General features: G+C 42.1%; 1 protein-coding gene and 1 pseudogene across 1 annotated transcript in view; one reads left to right on the forward strand and one right to left on the reverse strand.

The window, feature by feature from the left end:
• Nucleotides 1-21,125, forward strand: part of LOC142191103 (uncharacterized) — a 602,426-nt pseudogene that overhangs the window by 231,888 nt on the left and 349,413 nt on the right.
• The window catches only part of LOC142188968 (uncharacterized), a 72,602-nt gene that overhangs the window by 20,608 nt on the left and 30,869 nt on the right, over nucleotides 1-21,125 (reverse strand). The window contains 2 exon segments of the mRNA XM_075262083.1: nucleotides 44-1,883; nucleotides 4,809-4,932. Of these exon segments, the coding sequence (XP_075118184.1) occupies nucleotides 44-1,883; nucleotides 4,809-4,932 (1,964 nt within the window).

The raw sequence follows: 21,125 nt of genomic DNA on the forward strand, positions 1-21,125 counted from the left end.
TTTTCAAGTAAAACATTTTTCACATTCTGGGTGGGAATATGGCTTCTATCCTATGTGAATCTTTTGATGATCAAGAAGAGTTGTTTTTCGAGTAAAACATTTCCCACATTCTGAACATGAATATGGCTTCTCTCCTGTGTGAGTTTTTTTGTGTATAAAAAGAATTGACTTCCGAGCAAAACATTTCCCACATTCTGTACATGAATATGGCTTCTCCCCCGTGTGAGTTCTTTGATGATCAACAAGACTTGCTTTCTGAGTAAAACATTTTCCACATTCTGAACATGAATATGGCTTCTCCCCTGTGTGAGTTTTTTGATGTATAAGAAAATGTGCTTTCCGAATAAAACATTTCCCACATTCTGAACATGAAAATGACTTTTCCCTTGTGTGAGTGTTTTGATGATAAACAAGAGTTGCTTTAGTTATAAAACATTTCCCACATTCTGAACATGAAAATGGCCTCTCTCCTGTGTGAGTTGTCTGATGTTTTATTAGGAGGGATGGTTTTATAAAACATTTCCCACATACTGGGCATGAATATGGCTTATCCCCTGTGTGAGTTTTTTGGTGATCAACAAGACTTGATTTCCGACTAAAGCATTTCCCACATTCTGAACATGCATATGGTTTCTCCCCTGTGTGAGTTTTTTGATGTTTAACAAGAGTTCCTTTATTTATAAAACACTTCCCACATTCTGAACAGGAATATGGCCGCTCTCCTGTGTGAATCTTTTGATGGTCAACAAGACTTGTTTTATAAGCAAATTTTTCCCCACATTCTGAACATGAAAATGGCTTCTCCCCTGTATGAATTTTTCGATGTTCAACAAGATGCGATTTCAGAGTAAAACATTTCCCACATTCTGAACATGGAAACGGTCTCTCTCCTGTGTGAATTCTCAGATGTTTAGCAAGATTTGATTTAGATGTACAACATTTCCCACATTCTGAGCATGAAAATGTCTTTTCTCCTGTGTGAATTCTTTGATGTGTAACAAGATTTGATTTATGTTTAAAATGTTTGCCACATTCTGAACATGGATATGGCTTCTCTCCTGTGTGAAGTATTTGATGTGCAACAAGATTTGATTTGGATGTATATTTTCCAGATTCTGAACATGAATATGGCTTCTCTCCTGTGTGAAATCTTTGATGTTGTAAAAGATTTGCTTTATGTTTAAAATTTTTGTCACATTCTGAACATGAAAATGGTCTCTCTCCTGTGTGTATTAATTGATGAGTAACAAGATTTGATTTTGATGTACAACATTTCCCACATTCTGAGCATGAATATGGCTTCTCCCCTGTGTGAATTCTTTGATGTGTGGCAAGATTTGATTTAGATGTAAAATATTTACCACATTCTGAACATGGAAATGACTTCTCTCCGGTGTGAAATCTTTGATGTCTAATAAGATTTGACTTATCTGTGAAACATTTCCCACATTCTGAACATGAAAATGGTTTTGCCCCTGTGTGAATTACCTTATGTCTAACAAGACCTGATTTCAGAGTAAAACACTTCCCACATTCTAAACATGAAAATGGCTTCTCTCCTGTATGACTTCTCTGATGTTTAACAAGACCTGATTTGTGAGTAAAACATTTCTCACATTCTGAACATGAATATGGCTTCTCTCCTGTGTGAATTCTCTGATGTACATCACTCCTTTCGTAATCTTTATTTCCCTCAACTGTCTGTGATAAATCGGTAGATAGAACCTGTCCAATATAATCAGATGATAGGGGAATCTTCTGAAGGTCTGAGGGTATATCAGGGGTAATTCCATATTCTTCACATGGATCATGTTTGATACGATGATCCTCTGCTTTATAATCTCTAGATATAAGATGTCCCTCTGAGCTTCTCATACAGTCACCTGACAAGAAGAAAACGGATTTTACTATCTTTAGAAAATAGAACATTAAAAGTAATATTAATATTTTTTAACATTTTTATAAATACATTTTCAGCCATTTAAGTCATGTAGTAAAATGCAATTATTAATCAAAATATTGGTGGTTAAACAGATGACAACCTAACAGTAGACCTCAGAGCATGGGCCAGTAGATCATGATGTTCGGCCACCAGTCTGTTCCCCTCCAGTTTCCCACTTGTGTGGTGAGGCCAGCATCTTCATCGGTCCATGTTGCGGTGTGCCGGTCACTACTCTTATCTAGTGAAATGCTCTGTGTAAGATCGTAAAGGATCCTGTGAGTCAGTGCTACTAGGTGGTGTCCGTCTCATGCACTCCCTAACACCTAGACGTACTTTACTATAGGGGGAGGAGCAGTATGGTCATGTATGAGGGAGCCATGGCTTTGGGGATAAGTGTAAGGTCATATTAGCAGGTAATTTCTACTTTCAGATGACTCTAGGAGTGGATACCATATATACAGTATCAAAGAACAAGACGTTATGCTTCTGACTTTGGTTACAAGAAAACCGCACTAATAATTGGATACATGAATATAGTTCTGGCTGCCATCATCAATATGGGTGCCTGTCCCTGCTATGTCTCTTACTCAATCTATATAAAGTAAATTCAGCAAAGAAAATTGCCATTTCTGCATCTAGATTGATTTCTCTTTTTCCAAAAAGAACTCAATAAGAAGGTGCACAGATGGTGCCCACAGCTCCAGGGGACTGATGACCGCTCCATCCTATCAATAGACAGCTGATAATTCTCAAACGTGGGTACATGTCCATGGACAGAATTACCAAAAGGAACAAATGTTTACAGCTGGACATGGATTGCTTTTAATCACTTCTCATTTTTTGGTTTTTATACCCCCAAAAGCCTTAGAATTTTTATTTTTCACTTCACAGAGTTGTGTGAGAGCTTATTCTTTGCAGGACAAATTGAATTTCATAATGATACTATTTAATAGCCCATACAATGCGCACTATTTTTACAGGTTTTGTTTTTATAGTATTCCCTTGACAGCCAAAATAATGTGATCTAAATTCTGCGTGTCGCAAAGATTAAAGTGATGCCACATTTAGATAGTTTTTGTTATGCTAGTATAAGAAGAAAAATAGGTGGCACTGCATATATAACCTCAATAATTTTTAATTTGAAAAAGGTTGTAGCCGCTTAAACTTCTATGAAGGAAGTGTATGCGATTGTTCTGCCTTTCTTAAGGGGTGCCCACATCCAATAGCAGTATAGATAAATTCGTAGAAAGAAGAAAAAAATGGGGGCACTCACCCTTGGCACTTTTTTTCCTTTAAAATCAAATCCTTTATTCGATTTTCATAAAAACAGCTTGGGAGAGAACAAACACATCAAGGCGCAAAATAGAAAAAGGCGACAGCCGTTTCGCGCAGACAGCGCTTTTTCAAGCTATATCGATGTACCTCGATGTACATCGATATGGCTTGAAAAAGCGCTGTCTGCGCGAAACGGCTGTCGCCTTTTTCTATTTTGCGCCTTGATGTGTTTGTTCTCTCCCAAGCTGTTTTTATGAAAATCGAATAAAGGATTTGATTTTAAAGGAAAAAAAGTGCCAAGGGTGAGTGCCCCCATTTTTTTCTTCTTTCTACTAGTTTTTGTTATGATTTAACTTTTTTTTTTTTTTTTTAAATCAAAAACATTGAAAAATAAAAACTTTTCTTGGAGTCACCATAGTTAGAATCCTGGAACTTTTGTAAGTTGTCCTATTTTTGTGGGGCCATTTGTACATTTTTTTTTGTATCATTTTGGGGAATGTCTGAAGTTTTGATTTCTGTTTATTTAATTGTTTGGGGGAGGCGAAATCGGGGAAAAAACTGCATTTCGGTCATTATTTTTCTTTTCCCTTCTAAGGCATTGATCACATGGCAAAAATATTTTCAAATATATTTGTTACTTAGGTATTAGTAGGCCTAAGGATGGATAATGTGTTTTTTGTTTATTGATTTTTTTTTTTTTTTGCGATTTAGGGAAAGGCGGGTGACTTGAATTTTTATTTAGGTATTTTAATTTAATTTTTTTTTTCCAAAATGCATATACGAATAATAATAATGATAATAATAATAATAATAATATACACATCTACTCATAAAGGCCAAATAATGGTATGTTCACACAGAGTTTTTTTGTAGGCGGATTTTGACGCGGAATCAGCATCAAAATCCGCCTGCAAAATTGGCTCTCATTGACTTCAATGGGAGCCGCTCGCTTTTTTCCTGCTAGCTAGTAGCGGAAAAAAAGTAGCGAGATGCCCTATCTTGCCGCGTCCATGGCTCGAGACACGCTCCTGTGTAGGTGAGCGTAACATGAGTCTCTGGGGGGAGCGGAGTGCTCGCACTGTTATCTACAGCTCTGCAGTCAAGACAATCAGATCAACTTATTGCAGTTACTAATAAAGGCTTGGTCTGTTATCTCTCTATGTAAACACAAAGATAATATGGAGTCTGTTCTCTAGAGGCATGGTAAGTGTTCTATACAAACCTGTGTAATGTAATTGACATTTACTGTGCATATTATTTCTCTGCATTTATATTAATTTCTAACAATCATAATATATAATCTCTCATGGTAAAGACAATGTATATACTGTGATATTTCATAGTGTCCTATTAAAAAAATAGACAATGCAAATGATAAGATACTGATTTATTAGACATAAAGCCAGTGTTATTGTTGTGAACAAATGTTGATAGCATCTTTGCCAGTAATGTAGCTTAGCCTCAGTGTACTAGGATACAGGTCTTTAAGAATGTATATGGCATGGATCCTTACTGGGCTGTACAACTAAAAAATCTAACAGGACACAAAATTCTAAGCAAATATCTGCTTTATTCACTGGTGACTCCTCACCTGGGCGGTTCCCTGTAGGAATGTCCTCCTCACACTCCTCATCACCACTCACATAGGGATCTTCTTTTTTTATTCTTATGGCTACAACATCAATATCATCAAGGTATTTTTCTTGTTTCAAAAGCTGTGAAACAAATATAAAGGTCAGAAAACAGGGGGAGTTTATAGGGATACAGCAGGAATTACCTGAGCTAAAAGGTTGCAGATGTAGAAGCTGGACATAGATATTAGATAGCGGCTCAATAACAACCTCAAGACCCTCATACACAGGTATACTCGGCATGGCTGGACCTGCTTTAGGTTGTCAGTGGAGATCAGAATCTACCAGATACATCCGGGGTTTTTTGTCTCTGGGGAAATAAAGGATCAGATCGGTAGAAATCCAACCTGATGGTTCCTTATTCCAACCAGCAGTCTCCATAGCCAGAAGATTGTGAGAAGATCCAGACAACATGTAATGTCTATGGTCAGCTTTATCCTCCATCTCCACCTCTCATTACACAAGTATAAAACATCTAATACTGCTGGATAACCCAAGACTGACCACAAGGACTTCACAGCCCGTCTACACATCATAGGGAATATCTCCATCTACCTGATCATCCTGTGGAAGAAGAGGACTGGGACATCTCTCCGGTGTTGTCCTCTTACTGGATCTACCTGTAGGAAACACAGACAGGGACTGAATTCATTCTGTACATACAAATAAAGGAAGTCCATGTGTATATAGTCATGTCTATTACCTGCTGATGTGAGGGGCTGGTGGTCCTCCATCATCACCTCCTTGTACAGATCCTTGTGTCCTTCTAAATACTCCCACTCCTCCATGGAGAAATAGACAGCGACATCCTGACACCTTATAGGAACCTGACAACACAATGATACAGTCATCACCCCGACCCCTCCAGGTACTGTATAATGTCCCAGCATTCCCAGCAGTGTCACCTCTCCAGTCAGCAGCTCCAGCATCTTGTTGGTGAGTTCTAGGATCTTCTGTCCATTGATCTCCTCCTGTATCAGGGGGTGAGGTGGAGGCCCTGGGAATGGGCTCATAGTTCCTCCATATCCTTCATACACAGGAGCCTGACAGCGCCCACTAGAGGTCTTCTTCACTACTGTGTAATCCTGGTTATGGGGAGACACATTAATAAATCTCACTACATACATGTCCAGAGTCCATCACCTCTCCAGTCATATCATCTGTTATTACTATAGATAAGAATGATGTCATGATGACATCATCAGAATCTCTCACCTCTCCAGTAAGCTGGTAGATGATCTCTAGCGTGAGATTTAATAGACTTTCCGCCATCTTCTTCCTGTCTCTTTCCATCCTTGATGGATCAATCAGGAATATTCTGTTATATAGAAGATACTGAGAGGATTCTATATTGTAGGAACCTGAATGGAGAGAAGATGAGACAATGTAAAAACCTCACAAGATCCCATGTAATAAATGGGATTAGTAGGAAGTATAAGGGGGGCTTCCGGTTCAGTCGCTAGTATGTGAAGATACATGGCACATTCCTCCTCAGTATCAGACTCTTCTCCTCCACTAACCTGTAATATAGAACGAGCGTCCTACACCAGGGAGACAAAATTAGGCTGGTACAGGACATGTATATGGAGCGGTGTCTGCTGAAGATTAAGAAAAAACCCTCCATAGGTGAGGAGGAGACCAAAGATACTGAGCTGACAATTTACAAGATGGCGCTGACTTCCTCTGCAGTTTCATTCACAGCAAGGGTAAATTTGGTGAATTTTCAGGTAGATCTTGTACCACATAATAAGATTTTTGCTGTGTATGAGTTGGTATAGATTTCTGTTATGATTTCTGATGTAAATGTTTGTAAACTTTACCTGTATAGCCTTGAGGAAAGAAAGGAAAGCAGGGCTGAAACCTTTTACCCCTTGGCGACATGAGCCATAATAAAGTGGCGCAGCCCCACACCTTTAATGAGGCTAGGTGAGACGACAGCCTCAGGAGGTGTCCCGGAGGGGAGGCAGCCATGGCGATTTTTTTAAAAACTTTTTTCCCCTAAACTAGTGCAGGAGAAGGGCGCTCTTACAACAACCCGAGCGGCCCCTCTCCTTCGCTGGTTTAGACCTCTGGGTCTCAGCGAAGGCGACGACATCACACCGCCTGCGCTGAGACACAGACGACTTACTGCCAGGTGAAGAGGAGGCAGCAGCATCGGTGAAGTCGGTAACTAAAATAACCTTTTTTTGTTATATAATATGCCTCTACCTACTGGAGTATCACCAGCACTAAGAGGCCTATTTACCTACCTCCCCGGGCTTGCACACTGCCGCCTCCGGATCCCCTTCTACTTTAGGCCACGGCAGGCGGCAGTGAGCAGGCCCAGGCCGCGATCCCACTACAGCTATTATTATATTCGGGCCGAAACATGTGCTAGTAGTAATAGGCTGTTACTGCTAGCACAGGCATTGGGCCCGTATGGTAACAGACTGTTACTGCTAGCACAGACTTTGGACCTGTATGGTACTGCTAGCACAGGATTTGGGCCTATATGATAATATCCCAGTCCACGTGACGTCTGGGACATTATCATACAGGTCCGAAGCCTGCTAGGATTAACATCGGATCCCAGAGAGGTGAGTAAAATTGATAATTATGTTCTCTCACCTCCCCTGGGGCTCCAATTATTATACTTGGGGGGGTCTGAAAAGACCCCTGAGTATAATAGTAGATCATGGGTGTGCAACTGTGGGGCTTGAAGGGTCTACTGTGGCCCCTGTAACCTCTATTATGCCCCACAGTCTATTGTGCCAATGAGTCTTAGGCACCCAAAAATGGCATTATTACAAAATGCATCTCATCACGCAAAAACACGGCCCTCATATGGCCAAGTCATGAGTCTCTTTTTCAGTTTTATTTTTTTACATGGAAAAAAGTGTTACAAATTTTTTTTAATAGGTTTTTTAAAATTAGTTTTACAGTCTGTTGCTCTGATCCCATGCCAAATTAGAGCAACGGACTGAAAATAAGTTAATTTGAAAGCCAAAATTTGTTTGACCTTTCACAGTCCCACCATATATAGACCATGTCCCCGTCATCTCACAATTCTTCCAACAAAGGTCAGTACTTCCTTTACCATATCTGGCTAATGTTTTTGCATGGTGATGTAAGCGTAATTGGGTCTTCTTTGCTATCTGTACATGGTTTATACATTGGATATTAAACAAGTACCGTATATTTATTTCCTCTCAATGGTTTAAGGTAAATGATTTCTGTAAATCTTTTTGGATTATTGGTTGAACATAATTTTGCAGTATCATATATACTGTATGTAACAGTATGGCTGATGTCAGCAAGGGGTTAACCAGTTTCAAATATTTTCAGATTTGTGGTGACACCGTTTTCAAAAACTTTATTCTCAGGAAGTACAACAACCTTGCAGCTACTGGCTATTACAAAAGTAATGTTGCTGTTGCCGTCATTTTTATTGTTAGCACTTGCACAGGTGAATGGGATAGTAGTTGCACAAGTGTTTCTTAACCCATGCCCTGTTTTTTTCCCCAGTATTTTTATTTCACTGCATATATAATAGTGTTCAGTGACAATTCCTACCCAGTATTTTTTTTATTTTTAAAGAAATCTAGTTGAAGAAAATTAAAAAAAGAAATGAGAAATATCCATAAAAGGGTCACCTGGCCGGTACTAGACTATAAAGCACTGCAAGAGTTAGCTAAAATTTTTGCAATAATAAATAATGACAGTTTTCCTGTATTTGTTAACAATAGTACTTAACAAGAAGATGAGATTTAGAACAAAAAAAGTCAGTGACTATGACACTAGAACACACTGAGTCAGATTTTCTTGCTGTGATTACAACACTTTTTTTGTATCGGTTAACAAAAATGAATTATTTATTGCAAAAAAAAAAAAAAAAGAAACCCCTTATATTGAGATTTTGCATTAAAAAGACTTAGTTTGTCAGTAAAAGGAATGTAAGAAATTGTGACCAGTCACATGAAAGAGCTGCAAGATACACGAATAGTAATAAAGGGGGGCTAAGACAGGATGATCTGTCCAGTGTAACAAGTTAAAAACTGTAGTCGCAAACCAAGCAATGAAGAAAAACTCGATTTCCCCTTTATTAAGATTATTCAATCAAAAATGTATTAAATCTAACTAAACTGTGCTCCACTGTTCTCCTCCTATAATTCTATAAACTGTGCCCCACTAGTCCTCCTTCTATAATTCTATAAACTGTGCTCCATAGGCCTCTCCTATTATTCTATAAACTGTCCTCCACTAGTCCTCCTCCTATAATTCTATAAACTGTGCTCCACTAGTCCTCCTATAACTTTATAAACTGTCCTCCAGTAGTCCTCCTCCTATAATTATATAAACTGTCCTCCAGTAGTCCTCCTCCTATAATTCTATAAACTGTGCTCCATAGGCCTCTCCTATTATTCTATAAACTGTGCTCCACTAGTCCTCCTCCTATAATTCTATAAACTGTGCTCCACTAGTCCTCCTCCTATACTTCTATATACTGTGCTCCAGTAGTCCACCTCCTATAAACTGTCCTCCAGTAGTCCTCCTCCTATAATTCTATAAACTGTGCTCCATTAGTCCTCTCCTATAATTCTATATACTGTGCTCCACTAGTCCTCCTCCTATAATTCTATAAACTGTCCTCCAGTAGTCCTCCTCCTATAATTCTATATACTGTGCTCCACTGTTCTCCTCCTATAATTCTATAAACTGTCCTCCACTAGTCCTCCTCCTATAATTCTATAAACTGTGCTCCATTAGTCCTCTCCTATAATGCTATAAACTGTGCCCCACTAGTCCTCCTTCTATAAACTGTGCTCCATTAGTCCTCTCCTATAATTCTATAAACTGTGCTCCACTGTCCTCCTCCTATAATTCTATAAACTTGTGCTCCACTAGTCCTCCTATAACTCTATAAACTGTCCTCCAGTAGTCCTCCTCCTATAATTCTATAAACTGTCCTCCACTAGTCCTCCTATAATTCTATAAACTGTGCTCCATTAGTCCTCTCCTATAATTCTATAAACTGTGCACCACTAGTCCTCCTTCTATAATTCTATAAACTGTGCTCCATTAGTCCTCTCCTATAATTCTATAAACTGTGCTCCACTGGTCCTCCTCCATTCTATATACTGTGCCCCACTAGTCCTCCTCCTATAAATCTATAAACAGTGCCCCACTAGTTCTCCTCCTATAATTCTATAAACTGTGCTCCACTAGTTCTCCTCCTATAATTCTATAAACTGTGCTCCACTAGTCCTCCTATAATTCTATAAACTGTCCTCCAGTAGTCCTCCTCCTATAATTCTATAAACTGTGCCCCAATAGTCCTCTCCTATAATTCTATAATCTGTGCTCCACTAGTCCTCCTCCTATAATTCTATAAACTGTGCCCCACTATTCCTCCTCCTATAATTCTATAAACTGTGCTCCACTGTTCTCCTCCTATAATTCTATAAACTGTGCTCCATTAGTCCTCTCCTATAATTCTATAAACTGTGCTCCACTAGTCCTCCTCCTATAATTCTATAAACTGTGCTCCACTGTTCTCCTCCTATAATTCTATAAACTGTGCTCCAGTAGTCCTCCTGCTATAATTCTATAATCTGTGCTCCACTAGTCCTCCTAGCTATAAATCTATAAACTGTGCTCCACTGGTCCTCCTCCATTCTATATACTGTGCCCCACTAGTCCTCCTCCTATAATTCTATAAACTGTGCTCCAGTAGTCCTCCTGCTATAATTCTATAATCTGTGCTCCACTAGTCCTCCTAGCTATAAATCTATAAACTGTGCTCCACTATTCCTCCTCCATTCTATATACTGTGCCCCACTAGTCCTCCTCCTATAATTCTATAAACTGTGCCCCACTAGTCCTCCTTCTATAAACTGTGCTCCATTAGTCCTCTCCTATAATTCTATAAACTTGTGCTCCACTAGTCCTCCTATAACTCTATAAACTGTCCTCCAGTAGTCCTCCTCCTATAATTCTATAAACTGTCCTCCACTAGTCCTCCTATAATTCTATAAACTGTGCTCCATTAGTCCTCTCCTATAATTCTATAAACTGTGCTCCACTGGTCCTCCTCCATTCTATATACTGTGCCCCACTAGTCCTCCTCCTATAAATCTATAAACAGTGCCCCACTAGTTCTCCTCCTATAATTCTATAAACTGTGCTCCACTAGTTCTCCTCCTATAATTCCATAAACTGTGCCCCACTAGTCCTCCTTCTATAAACTGTGCTCCACTGGTCCTCCTCCATTCTATATACTGTGCCCCACTAGTCCTCCTCCATTCTATATACTGTGCCCCACTAGTCCTCCTCCTATAAATCTATAAACTGCCCCACTAGTTCTCCTCCTATAATTCTATAAACTGTGCTCCACTAGTCCTCCTATAATTCTATAAACTGTCCTCCAGTAGTCCTCCTCCTATAATTCTATAAACTGTGCCCCAATAGTCCTCTCCTATAATTCTATAATCTGTGCTCCACTAGTCCTCCTCCTATAATTCTATAAACTGTCCTCCAGTAGTCCTCCTCCTATAATTCTATAAACTGTGCTCCATTAGTCCTCTCCTATAATTCTATAAACTGTGCTCCATTAGTCCTCCTCCTATAATTCTATAAACTGTGCTCCACTAGTCCTCCTCCTATAATTCTATAAACTGTCCTCCAGTAGTCCTCCTGCTATAATTCTATAATCTGTGCTCCACTAGTCCTCCTAGCTATAAATCTATAAACTGTGCTCCACTAGTCCTCCTCCTATAATTCTATAAACTGTGCTCCACTATTCCTCCTCCTATAATTCTATAAACTGTGCTCCACTGTTCTCCTCCTATAATTCTATAAACTGTCCTCCACTAGTCCTCCTCCTATAATTCTATAAACTGTGCTCCATTAGTCCTCTCCTATAATTCTATAAACTGTGCTCCATTAGTCCTCCTCCTATAATTCTATAAACTGTGCCGCACTAGTCCTCCTCCTATAATTCTATAAACTGTGCCGCACTAGTCCTCCTCCTATAATTCTATATACTGTGCCCCACTAGTCCTCTCCTTTAATTCTATAAACTGTGCCCCACTAGTCCTCTCCTATAATTCTATAAACTGTGCTCCACTAGTCCTACTATAATTTTTCAGTTCTATTGTAATTTTGTTTTGTTTTTTCTCATTGGCAATGGCATCAATTGCTTAGGATCATGCAGTGATGAAATAACATGTCTGTTCCCTAGCTTTAGTATCACAAAATGTCTTTCTGAGCATCATCCTATGTAAAATCAGTGCTGCAATCTCTCCACATATCACTTATTACTGACTAAGAGGCTGTCAGGTGATGCCAGAAGTACAACTAGGTCATAAAGACCAGAAATATACAGATGAAAATCACAGAATTATACACAACATTGTTGCAGTCAATGAACGAGAAGTTATTCCTCACCTGGGCGGTTCCCTGTAGGAATGTCCTCCTCACACTCCTCATCACCACTCACATAGGGGTCTTCTTTTATCGTCATGGATATAACATCCATATATATGTCTTGGTTCGAAAGCTGTGAAACAAATATAAAGGTCAGCAGAGGGGAAAGGTTATTGAGCAGGATTCACTCAATTATCCGAGTGAAAAAGTTGAAGTTCTAGAAGTTAGACATTAATATTAGGTGATGGTTCAATGACATCCTGAAGAACCTCATAAACATGTATACTCGGCATGGCTAGACCTGCTTCAGTTTGTGTCACTGGAGGAGATCAGGTTCTACCAGATACATCCGGGGTTGTTTGTCTCAGGAGAAATAAAGGATCGGATCGGTAGAAATCCAACCTGATGGTTCCTTATTCCACCCAGCAGTCTCCATAGCCAGAAGATTGTGAGAAGATCCAGACAACATGTAATGTCTATGGTCAGCTTTATCCTCCATCTCCACCTCTCATTACACAAGTATAAACATCTAATACTGCTGGAGAACCCAAGACTGACCACAAGGACTTCACAGCCCGTCTACACATCATAGGGAATATCTCCATCTACCTGATCATCCTGTGGAAGAAGAGGACTGGGACATCTCTCCGGTGTTGTCCTCTTACTGGATCTACCTGTAGGAAACACAGACAGGGACTGAATTATTATTATTATTATTGTTTATTTATATAGCACCATTAATCCCATGGTGCTCTGTACATTATTATATTAATTCCATGGTGCTTTACATTTGGGGGTTACATACAATACACAGAATATACAGGCAGATATAATACTAACAATGACCGACTGGCACAGTGGGGTAGAGGGCCCTGCCCACGAGGGCTTACAATCTATGGGGGAAGGGGGTAGAGACAGAAGGAGAGGGGGGAGACTGTACAGATGGCGGCGCGGCGATAGTGTTATTGGAGGTTGTAGGCCTTCCTGAATAGGGGAGTCTTCAGGGCCTTCTTGAATCCTGTGATTGTGGGGGTCAGTCTTATGTGTCTTGGTAAGGAGTTCCAGAGTATGGGGGATGCATTGGAGAAATCTTGGAGACGGTTGTGTGAGGAGCGGATGAGGGCAGAGCGGAGCAGGAGGTCATTGGAGGATCTGAGGTTACGTGTGGGCAGGTAGCGGGAGATGAGGTCAGAGATATACGGAGGGGACAGGTTGTGGATGGCTTTAAATGTTAACGTTAGTAGCTTGAACTCAATTCGCTGGGCTATAGGTAACCAGTGGAGGGACTGGCAGAGGGGAGCAGCCGATGAAGATCGGGGGGTGAGGTGAATTAAGAGAGCAGCGCAGTTTAAGGTGGACTGGAGGGGAGCGAGGGTGTTTGCTGGGAGTCCATGGAGAAGGGTGTTGCAGTAGTCTAGGCGGGAGATTATGAGGGCCTGGACGAGCATCTTGGTAGTTTCAGGGGTGAGGAAGGAGCGGATTCGATGGATGTTCTTGAGCTGGAGGCGGCAGGAGGTGTTGAGGGTTTGAACGTGTGACTTGAAGGATAGGTCAGAGTCCAGGGTTACCCCAAGACATCGGGCCTGTGGGACAGGGGTAATTGTGGTTCCGTTAATTTTGATAGATGGGTCAGGTGGATGGACCATACGGGGTAGGGTGAAGATGATGAACTCCGTTTTCTCCATGTTGAGTTTGAGAAAGTGGGAGGAGAGGAAGGAGGCTACAGCCGCTAAACAATCTGGAATTCTGGCCAGCAGGGAGGTAATGTCTGGTCCAGAGATGTAGATTTGGGTGTCGTCGGCATAGCAATGGTACTGGAAACCATGAGATTCTATGAGTTGGCCCAGGCCAAGGGTGTAGATGGAGAACAGGAGGGGTCCTAGGACGGAGCCCTGGGGGACACCTACGGAGAGATGGCGAGGTGAGGAGGTGGTGTGCGAGTGGGAGACACTGAATGTGCGGTCAGTGAGGTATGAGGAGATCCAGGAATGGGCCAGGTCTGAGATACCAAGGGATGAGAGAATTTCTAACAAGAGGGAGTGGTCAACTGTGTCGAAGGCAGAGGAGAGGTCGAGGAGGAGGAGGACAGCGTAATGGCGCTTGGCTTTGGCGGTTAGCAGGTCATTGGTGACTTTTGTTAGGACAGTTTCAGTGGAGTGCCGGTGTCTGAAGCCTGACTGAAGTCTGTCAAAGAGCAGGTTGGACAAGAGATAGGAGGAGAGTTCGGAGTGGACATGCTGCTCAAGCAGTTTTGAGGCGAATGGGAGCAGAGAGATGGGACGATAGTTGGCTGGAGAGGACGGGTCGAGGGACGTTTTCTTAAGTATAGGAGTGACGGTGGCATGTTTGAAGGCTGAGGGGAAGGATCCATTGGCTAGGGATAGGTTGAAGAGATGAGTTAGGGCTGGAGTAATGACTTCAGCGAGTTTGGGGATGAGATGTGACTGGATCGGGTCAAGCGGCACAGGAGGTGAGGTGGGATTTGGAGATTAGGGAGGAGAGTTTTTCATCAGTGATGGTGGAGAAACAGGTCAGGGATGAGGAGCAGCAAGAAGTTGGATAGAGGAGTTGTCGGGGGAGTAGGGTGAGACTGTCTCTGATGGTGTCAATTTTAGTTTTGAAGTAGGAGGCAAAGTCGTCAGCTGAGATAAGTGACGTCGGAGGGGGGGCAGGAGGACGGAGGAGGGAGTTGAAGGTGGAGAATAGCTGTTTGGGGTTGCGAGAGAGTGCAGATATGAGTGTGGTGAAGTAGACCTGCTTTGCGGAGGTGAGTGCGTTCTTAAATGTGAGAACTGCCTCTTTGTAACTGAGGAAGTCTTCCTGGGAGTGGCTTTTCTTCCAGAGGCGCTCTGCAACCCGCGAGGCACATCTCAGTTTTTTAGTCTGGTCAGTGTGCCAGGGTTGTCTATTGATCAGTCGGGCTCTGGTGTTTGTGTAGGGGGCCACAGAATCAAGGGCTGTGGTGATGGTGGTATTATAGAAGGCAGAAGCGGCATCTGTGTCCTGGAGTGAGGAGATGTCAGCGAGTGGTAGAAGAGAGTCTGAGAGGGTGCAGGTGTCAAGGCGGTTGAGGTTCCTGCGGGGGCGTGTTGGTTTAGAGGTTGGGGAGTCTATTGGAGAGGAGAGGGCAGAGAATGTCAGCAGGTTGTGGTCAAAGAGCGTGGATGGAGAGTTAGGCTGCATATGGAGCAGAGGCGGGTGAATATGAGGTCTAGTGTGCCCCCCTTTATGTGGGTGGCTGAGGAAGACCATTGGGAGAGACCAAAGGAGGTGGTGAGGGACAGGAGACTGGAGGCAGGAGGGTGGCTGTGTTAATGGGGATGTTGAAGTCACCCATGATGATGGTGGGGGTGTCTGTGGATAGGAAGTGTGTGAGCCAGGTGGTGAAGTGGTCGATGAAAGCAGCGGTAGGTCCCGGCGGTCCATATATGACGGCCAGTTGTAGGTTGGAGGGCGAGTAGATACGAACAGCGTGCACTTCAAAGGAGGGGAGGGTGAGGGCAGGTATTGCTTGGATAGGGGCGAATGAGCACTTGTCTGACAGGAGGTCACCTACACCTTCACCAGGTTTATTGTTGGGCCGGGGAGTATGTGAGAATTGCAGACCTCCGTAGGAGAGGGCGGCGGGGGAGACTGTGTCTGAGGGGGTCAGCCATGTTTCTGTGAGACTGAGAAATGTAAATTCGTTGTGAATGAAAAGGTCGTGGATGTAGGCAAGTTTATTACATACGGAGCGGGCATTCCATAGTGCAGCGGAGAGGACAGGGGGAGGGGGAGGAGAGAGTGAGATTGGTTTGAGATATCGGGGGTTCAGTGCGTTAATGCCAGGTGTGGGGAAAAGGCCGACAGTGGGGAGTTGCTGGGAAGGTCATTCTGTACATACAAATAATGGAAGTCCATGTGTATATAGTCATGTCTATTACCTGCTGATGTGAGGTGCTGGTGGTCCTCCATCATCACCTCCTTGTACAGATCCTTGTGTCCTTCTAAATACTCCCACTCCTCCATGGAGAAATAGACAGCGACATCCTGACACCTTATAGGAACCTGACAACACAATGACACAGTCATCACCCCGACCCCTCCAATTACTGTATAATGTCCCAGCATTCTCAGCAGTGTCACCTCTCCAGTCAGCAGCTCCAGCATCTTGTTGGTGAGTTCTACGATTTTCTGTCCATTGATCTCCTCCTGTATCAGGGGGTGAGGTGGAGACCCGAGGATTGGGCTCAGGGTTCCTCCATATCCTTCATACACAGAGGCCTGACAGCGCCTACTACAGGTCTTCTTCACTACTGTGTAATCCTGGTTATGGGGAGACACAATAATAAATCTCACTACATACATGTCCAGAGTCCATCACCTCTCCAGTCATATCATCTGTTATTACTATAGATAAGAATGATGTAATGATGACATCATCAGATCTCTCACCTCTCCAGTAAGCTGGTAGATTATTTCTGAGGCGAGATGTAATATACCTTCTGCCATCTTGTAACTATCACTTTTCATCAGGTTATTGAGAGTATTTTATATTGTAGAAACCTGAACAAATTGAAGATGAGATAATATAATAAATGCAGAATATTTTATGCAAGTAAATAGATTAAATATATCAGAAAATAGATATTAGGAGTGAGGGAGAATATCTGTGCTGTATGAGTCTGACAGCAGCTGCCTGTATTAAAGCACAGACAAAGTACGATTAACCCTTTTATTGCCAATAATCTAATTTTGTCTAAGCAGACAACACTGATACTGGTTTTGGTGGCACCGCCAGTAGCCACAGGATTGTTGTAAATTCTGAAAATGAAGATGAAATTTTTATTATTTAGTTGGCTCATTTCAGTTACAGGAAAATATTGTATTCGAGAGTGATGTGATCTAGAGTCAGGCTTCTGTGTTCATCTCCTCTTTTTACATAACACGTAATTTACTGCAGGGCCTTTCTGGACTGTCAACCGTGTCTAATTCACATTCCTCACTGACACAGAACCCTGTGGAACCTACTAAGCAATCTATTCCTCCTAATCAAAGTGGTCTTTCTCCTCGTTTTAATGAACTGGATGAGAACAGGGCCCGTTACTAGCTGGGGTTACTCCAGTATGTAATGGCTGATTGTAATGGCAGTCCTAGGTGTCCTGACAGTGTCATACACTATGTATTATCGATATGTAGCCCTACGAGCCCTGACAGTGTCATACACTATGTATTATAGATATATAGTCCTAGGAGCCCTGACAGTGTCATACACTATGTATTATAGATATATAGTCCTAGCAGCCCTGGCAGTGTCATACACTATGTATTATAGATATATAGTCCTAGGAGCCCTGACAGTGTCATACACTATGTATTATAGATATATAGTCCTAGCAGCCCTGGCAGTGTCATACACTATGTTTCATAGACAGGTTCCAAGGAGCCCTAAGAGTACTCTATATTATGTTTTAAGCCAATTCAAGTTGTGAGTCATCCCGGATTATATACCTGAACCAAATGAATCTTTACAGGTTCACCCATCTCTACCCTTATCTTGTTTAGGACTCTCCTCTAACCTAAGACATCAGACTGTAAAGGTCTAACTTTTGTGGCCACATTCGTTGATGTTGCTGCAGTTCCCTCTCCAGCTATCTAGCATGAGCAGGTCGGTTTTACGACTGTCAACATCAGAACACAGAAGTGGTTTATTGTTCTGATTTATCTTCTTCTGTACATACTACATATGCTTGAATGGATGAATAGAGAGAGGAGCAAAGTCACTCAGACAATCAGAATATCTCCCAATTTCTACAGCTTCAAGTGCAAACTAAAGACACATCTTATCAGATAGGCCTATCACAATTCCTAATGTAAACCCTTCTGTACCGTAATTAGAATCCCTAAAATTAACCCTTCTCTGTTCCAGCTCCCACATTACCCCGCATGATATGATGCTGTTTCAGGCTAACTTTATAGGTCCAAGCTCCATCCACATGTTAAAGGACACGACTAGTGATGGCTCATAAAGTTTTATGCTTGTGTGATGACAGTCACCTCTATTACAGAACTGTCTGACCTCTGTATAAGCAATGCCACCCCTGCTACCTCATAGATTGTAAGCTCTTGTGAGCAGGGCCCTCAGTCCCATTGTGTGAAATGACTATTTCTTTGTTATGTATCTTTCTGTCTGTATTTGAACCCTACAAATTGTACAGAATATGTTGGCACTATATAAATAAAATTTATTATTATTATTATTGTTACTGACAATTGGATTTGGGCTTCACACAATTGCCAGATACCTCCAGAAGTATTTATATGTGCAGTTATGCTAGTGACCACTATGGGGGTTGTTTTCATGAGTAACTGGACTCCCTATAGATGTCCCCAGTTACCGAGAAAAAATGGAATAAAAAAAAATGTGAATGTCACTCATGGGAGAGATATTATGTATCAACAGCACATACATATGGATCGAATAATAACCAAAAAAAAAAAAAAAAGAAAGGTATGCAAAAAACCTCTCTATAAAATCTCACAGCTCTAGAGGGTGGAAAAAAGAAATAAATAACTCTGGTAGACCAAAAATTTTAAAATATATCAGTCCTCCGATATACAGTGCTATGTAAAAAACATCAGTCCCCCGATATACAGTCCCATTTAAAATACATCAGTCCCTTGATATACAGTCCCATGTAAAATACATCAGTTCCCCGATATACAGTCCCATGTAAAATACATCAGTTCCCCGATATACAGTCCCATGTAATATACATCAGTCCCCCGATATACAGTCCCATGTAAAATACATCCCTCCCCCCCCACCATATACAGTCCCATGTAAAATACATCCCTCCCCCCACCATATACAGTCCCATGTAAAATACATCCCTCCCCCCACCATATACAGTCCCATGTACACCCCTCCCCCTTTTACCCTGCACCCCGGCTCTTCTCTCCTCGGCTCAGTAAACACATAGATTATCACAGGTCTGCTGCTTCCTGTATAGAAACCATGGTTACAGGACCTGTGATGATGTCATAGTCATGTGATCAACCACAGGTATGGGAGGATTCAAGGAGTCACATGACCTGAGTTATAGCTCTCTACTAGATATATGAAACTCTGTGTGACGTGTATGTAGCGGCGATGTCTCTGTGTGACGTGTATGTAACGGAGATGTCTGTGTGTGACTTGTATGTAGCGGAGACGTCTGTGTGTGACGTGTATGTAGCACAGCCATCTGTGTGTGACGTGTATGTAGTAGAGCCGTCTGTGTGTGACGTGTATGTAGCACAGCCATCTGTGTGTGACGTGTATGTAGCGGAGCTGTCTGTGTGTGACGTGTATGTAGCAGAGCCGTCTGTGTGTGACGTGTATGTAGCAGAGATGTCTGTGTGTGACGGACGTGTATGTAGCAGAGACGTCTGTGTGTGACGTGTATGTAGCACAGCCATCTGTGTGTGACGTGTATGTAGTAGAGCCGTCTGTGTGTGACGTGTATGTAGCGGAGCTGTCTGTGTGTGACGTGTATGTAGCGGAGCTGTCTGTGTGTGACGTGTATGTAGCGGAGCTGTCTGTGTGTGACGTGTATGTAGTGGAGCTGTCTGTGTGTGACGTGTATGTAGCGGAGCTGTCTGTGTGTGACGTGTATGTAGCAGAGCCGTCTGTGTGTGACGTGTATGTAGCAGAGATGTCTGTGTGTGACGGACGTGTATGTAGCAGAGACATCTGTGTGTGATGTGTATGTAGCAGAGATGTCTGTGTGTGACGTGTATGTAGCAGAGCCATCTGTGTGTGACATGTATGTAGTGGCGTTGTCTGTGTCTTATGGAAAACAAGGCGTTCCCTGAATAGAGTATGCTGTAGAGATCCAAATTGATTTCTATTACTCAGACCTGAAATCATCTCACACAGAGCTCTATTTGCAAATCAGCAGAGTTCAGTTTATTGTATCAATATGTCCAATTCTTTTCCTGGGAACTTGTCTAGACTTACAAGATGAATAGGTGTAGGTTTCATTGACAGAAAAAGATAAGAAAATATACAGGACAGAGATTTGTCTTCCGACATAATCAGCAGTTTACAGACACCTCATAGCATTGTGGGGAACCGCTCAGGTAGATGCTCGGTAGCAGTGCAGCAAACAGGGACACAGACACTGGGTTACACACAAGTTCAGGCTTTATTCAGTTACAGTGCACTAACTGCCTTTGCACAAATAAACAAAACCTTCTCGGCTGAGAACTAACTAAACATAAGAAAACTTTCCCCTGACTATACAGGAGCCTGGCTATTAGACTCCCACTTTGGCAACAACAACGGGTGGCACATTACCTGCTTTGTATGTTCAGTCTGATCAGGTCAGCTCTGTCAGTGTGGTGCCACAGCTCCTAGTCCTCACACTCAGACTAATATCAGGCCTTGATTAGTCAGCTGACCTCCCTGGTGTGGGCCTTGACCATACACCCTTTAGCTGCCTGGCCAGGGCCGCCATCAGGAATTTTGGGGCCCCATACAGCCTAAGTGTCTGGCCCCCCCCTCCCCCGCCATTTTAAAACTACCTTATTTTGCGTCATACCAATTCTGTATTACATTTCCCTTTATTTAGCAGCATTACAAGGCTTAATCAGATTCTATTTGCAGGTAAAATCTGCTACGTGTGACCGCGCCTATAGAGAGCCAACACCATTTATAAGAGCCCTCCTAATAAATCCTCAGGGCTTATTCACATTGCGTTTTTGGCCTCCCTTGCCGGGATATGTTGGTAACCAGTCAGAATCAGCTGTCAACTTATCCCTGCACGAAGAAGTGGCCATTAAAAAAAAAGGGGGGCCTGCAATTCTCCATGCAGGGATAAGTGGGGAGCTGATTGTGACTGGTTACCAAC

Source organism: Leptodactylus fuscus, chromosome 1 (assembly GCF_031893055.1).
Source record: "Leptodactylus fuscus isolate aLepFus1 chromosome 1, aLepFus1.hap2, whole genome shotgun sequence".
In the NCBI taxonomy this organism is placed as follows: Eukaryota; Metazoa; Chordata; class Amphibia; order Anura; family Leptodactylidae; genus Leptodactylus; species Leptodactylus fuscus.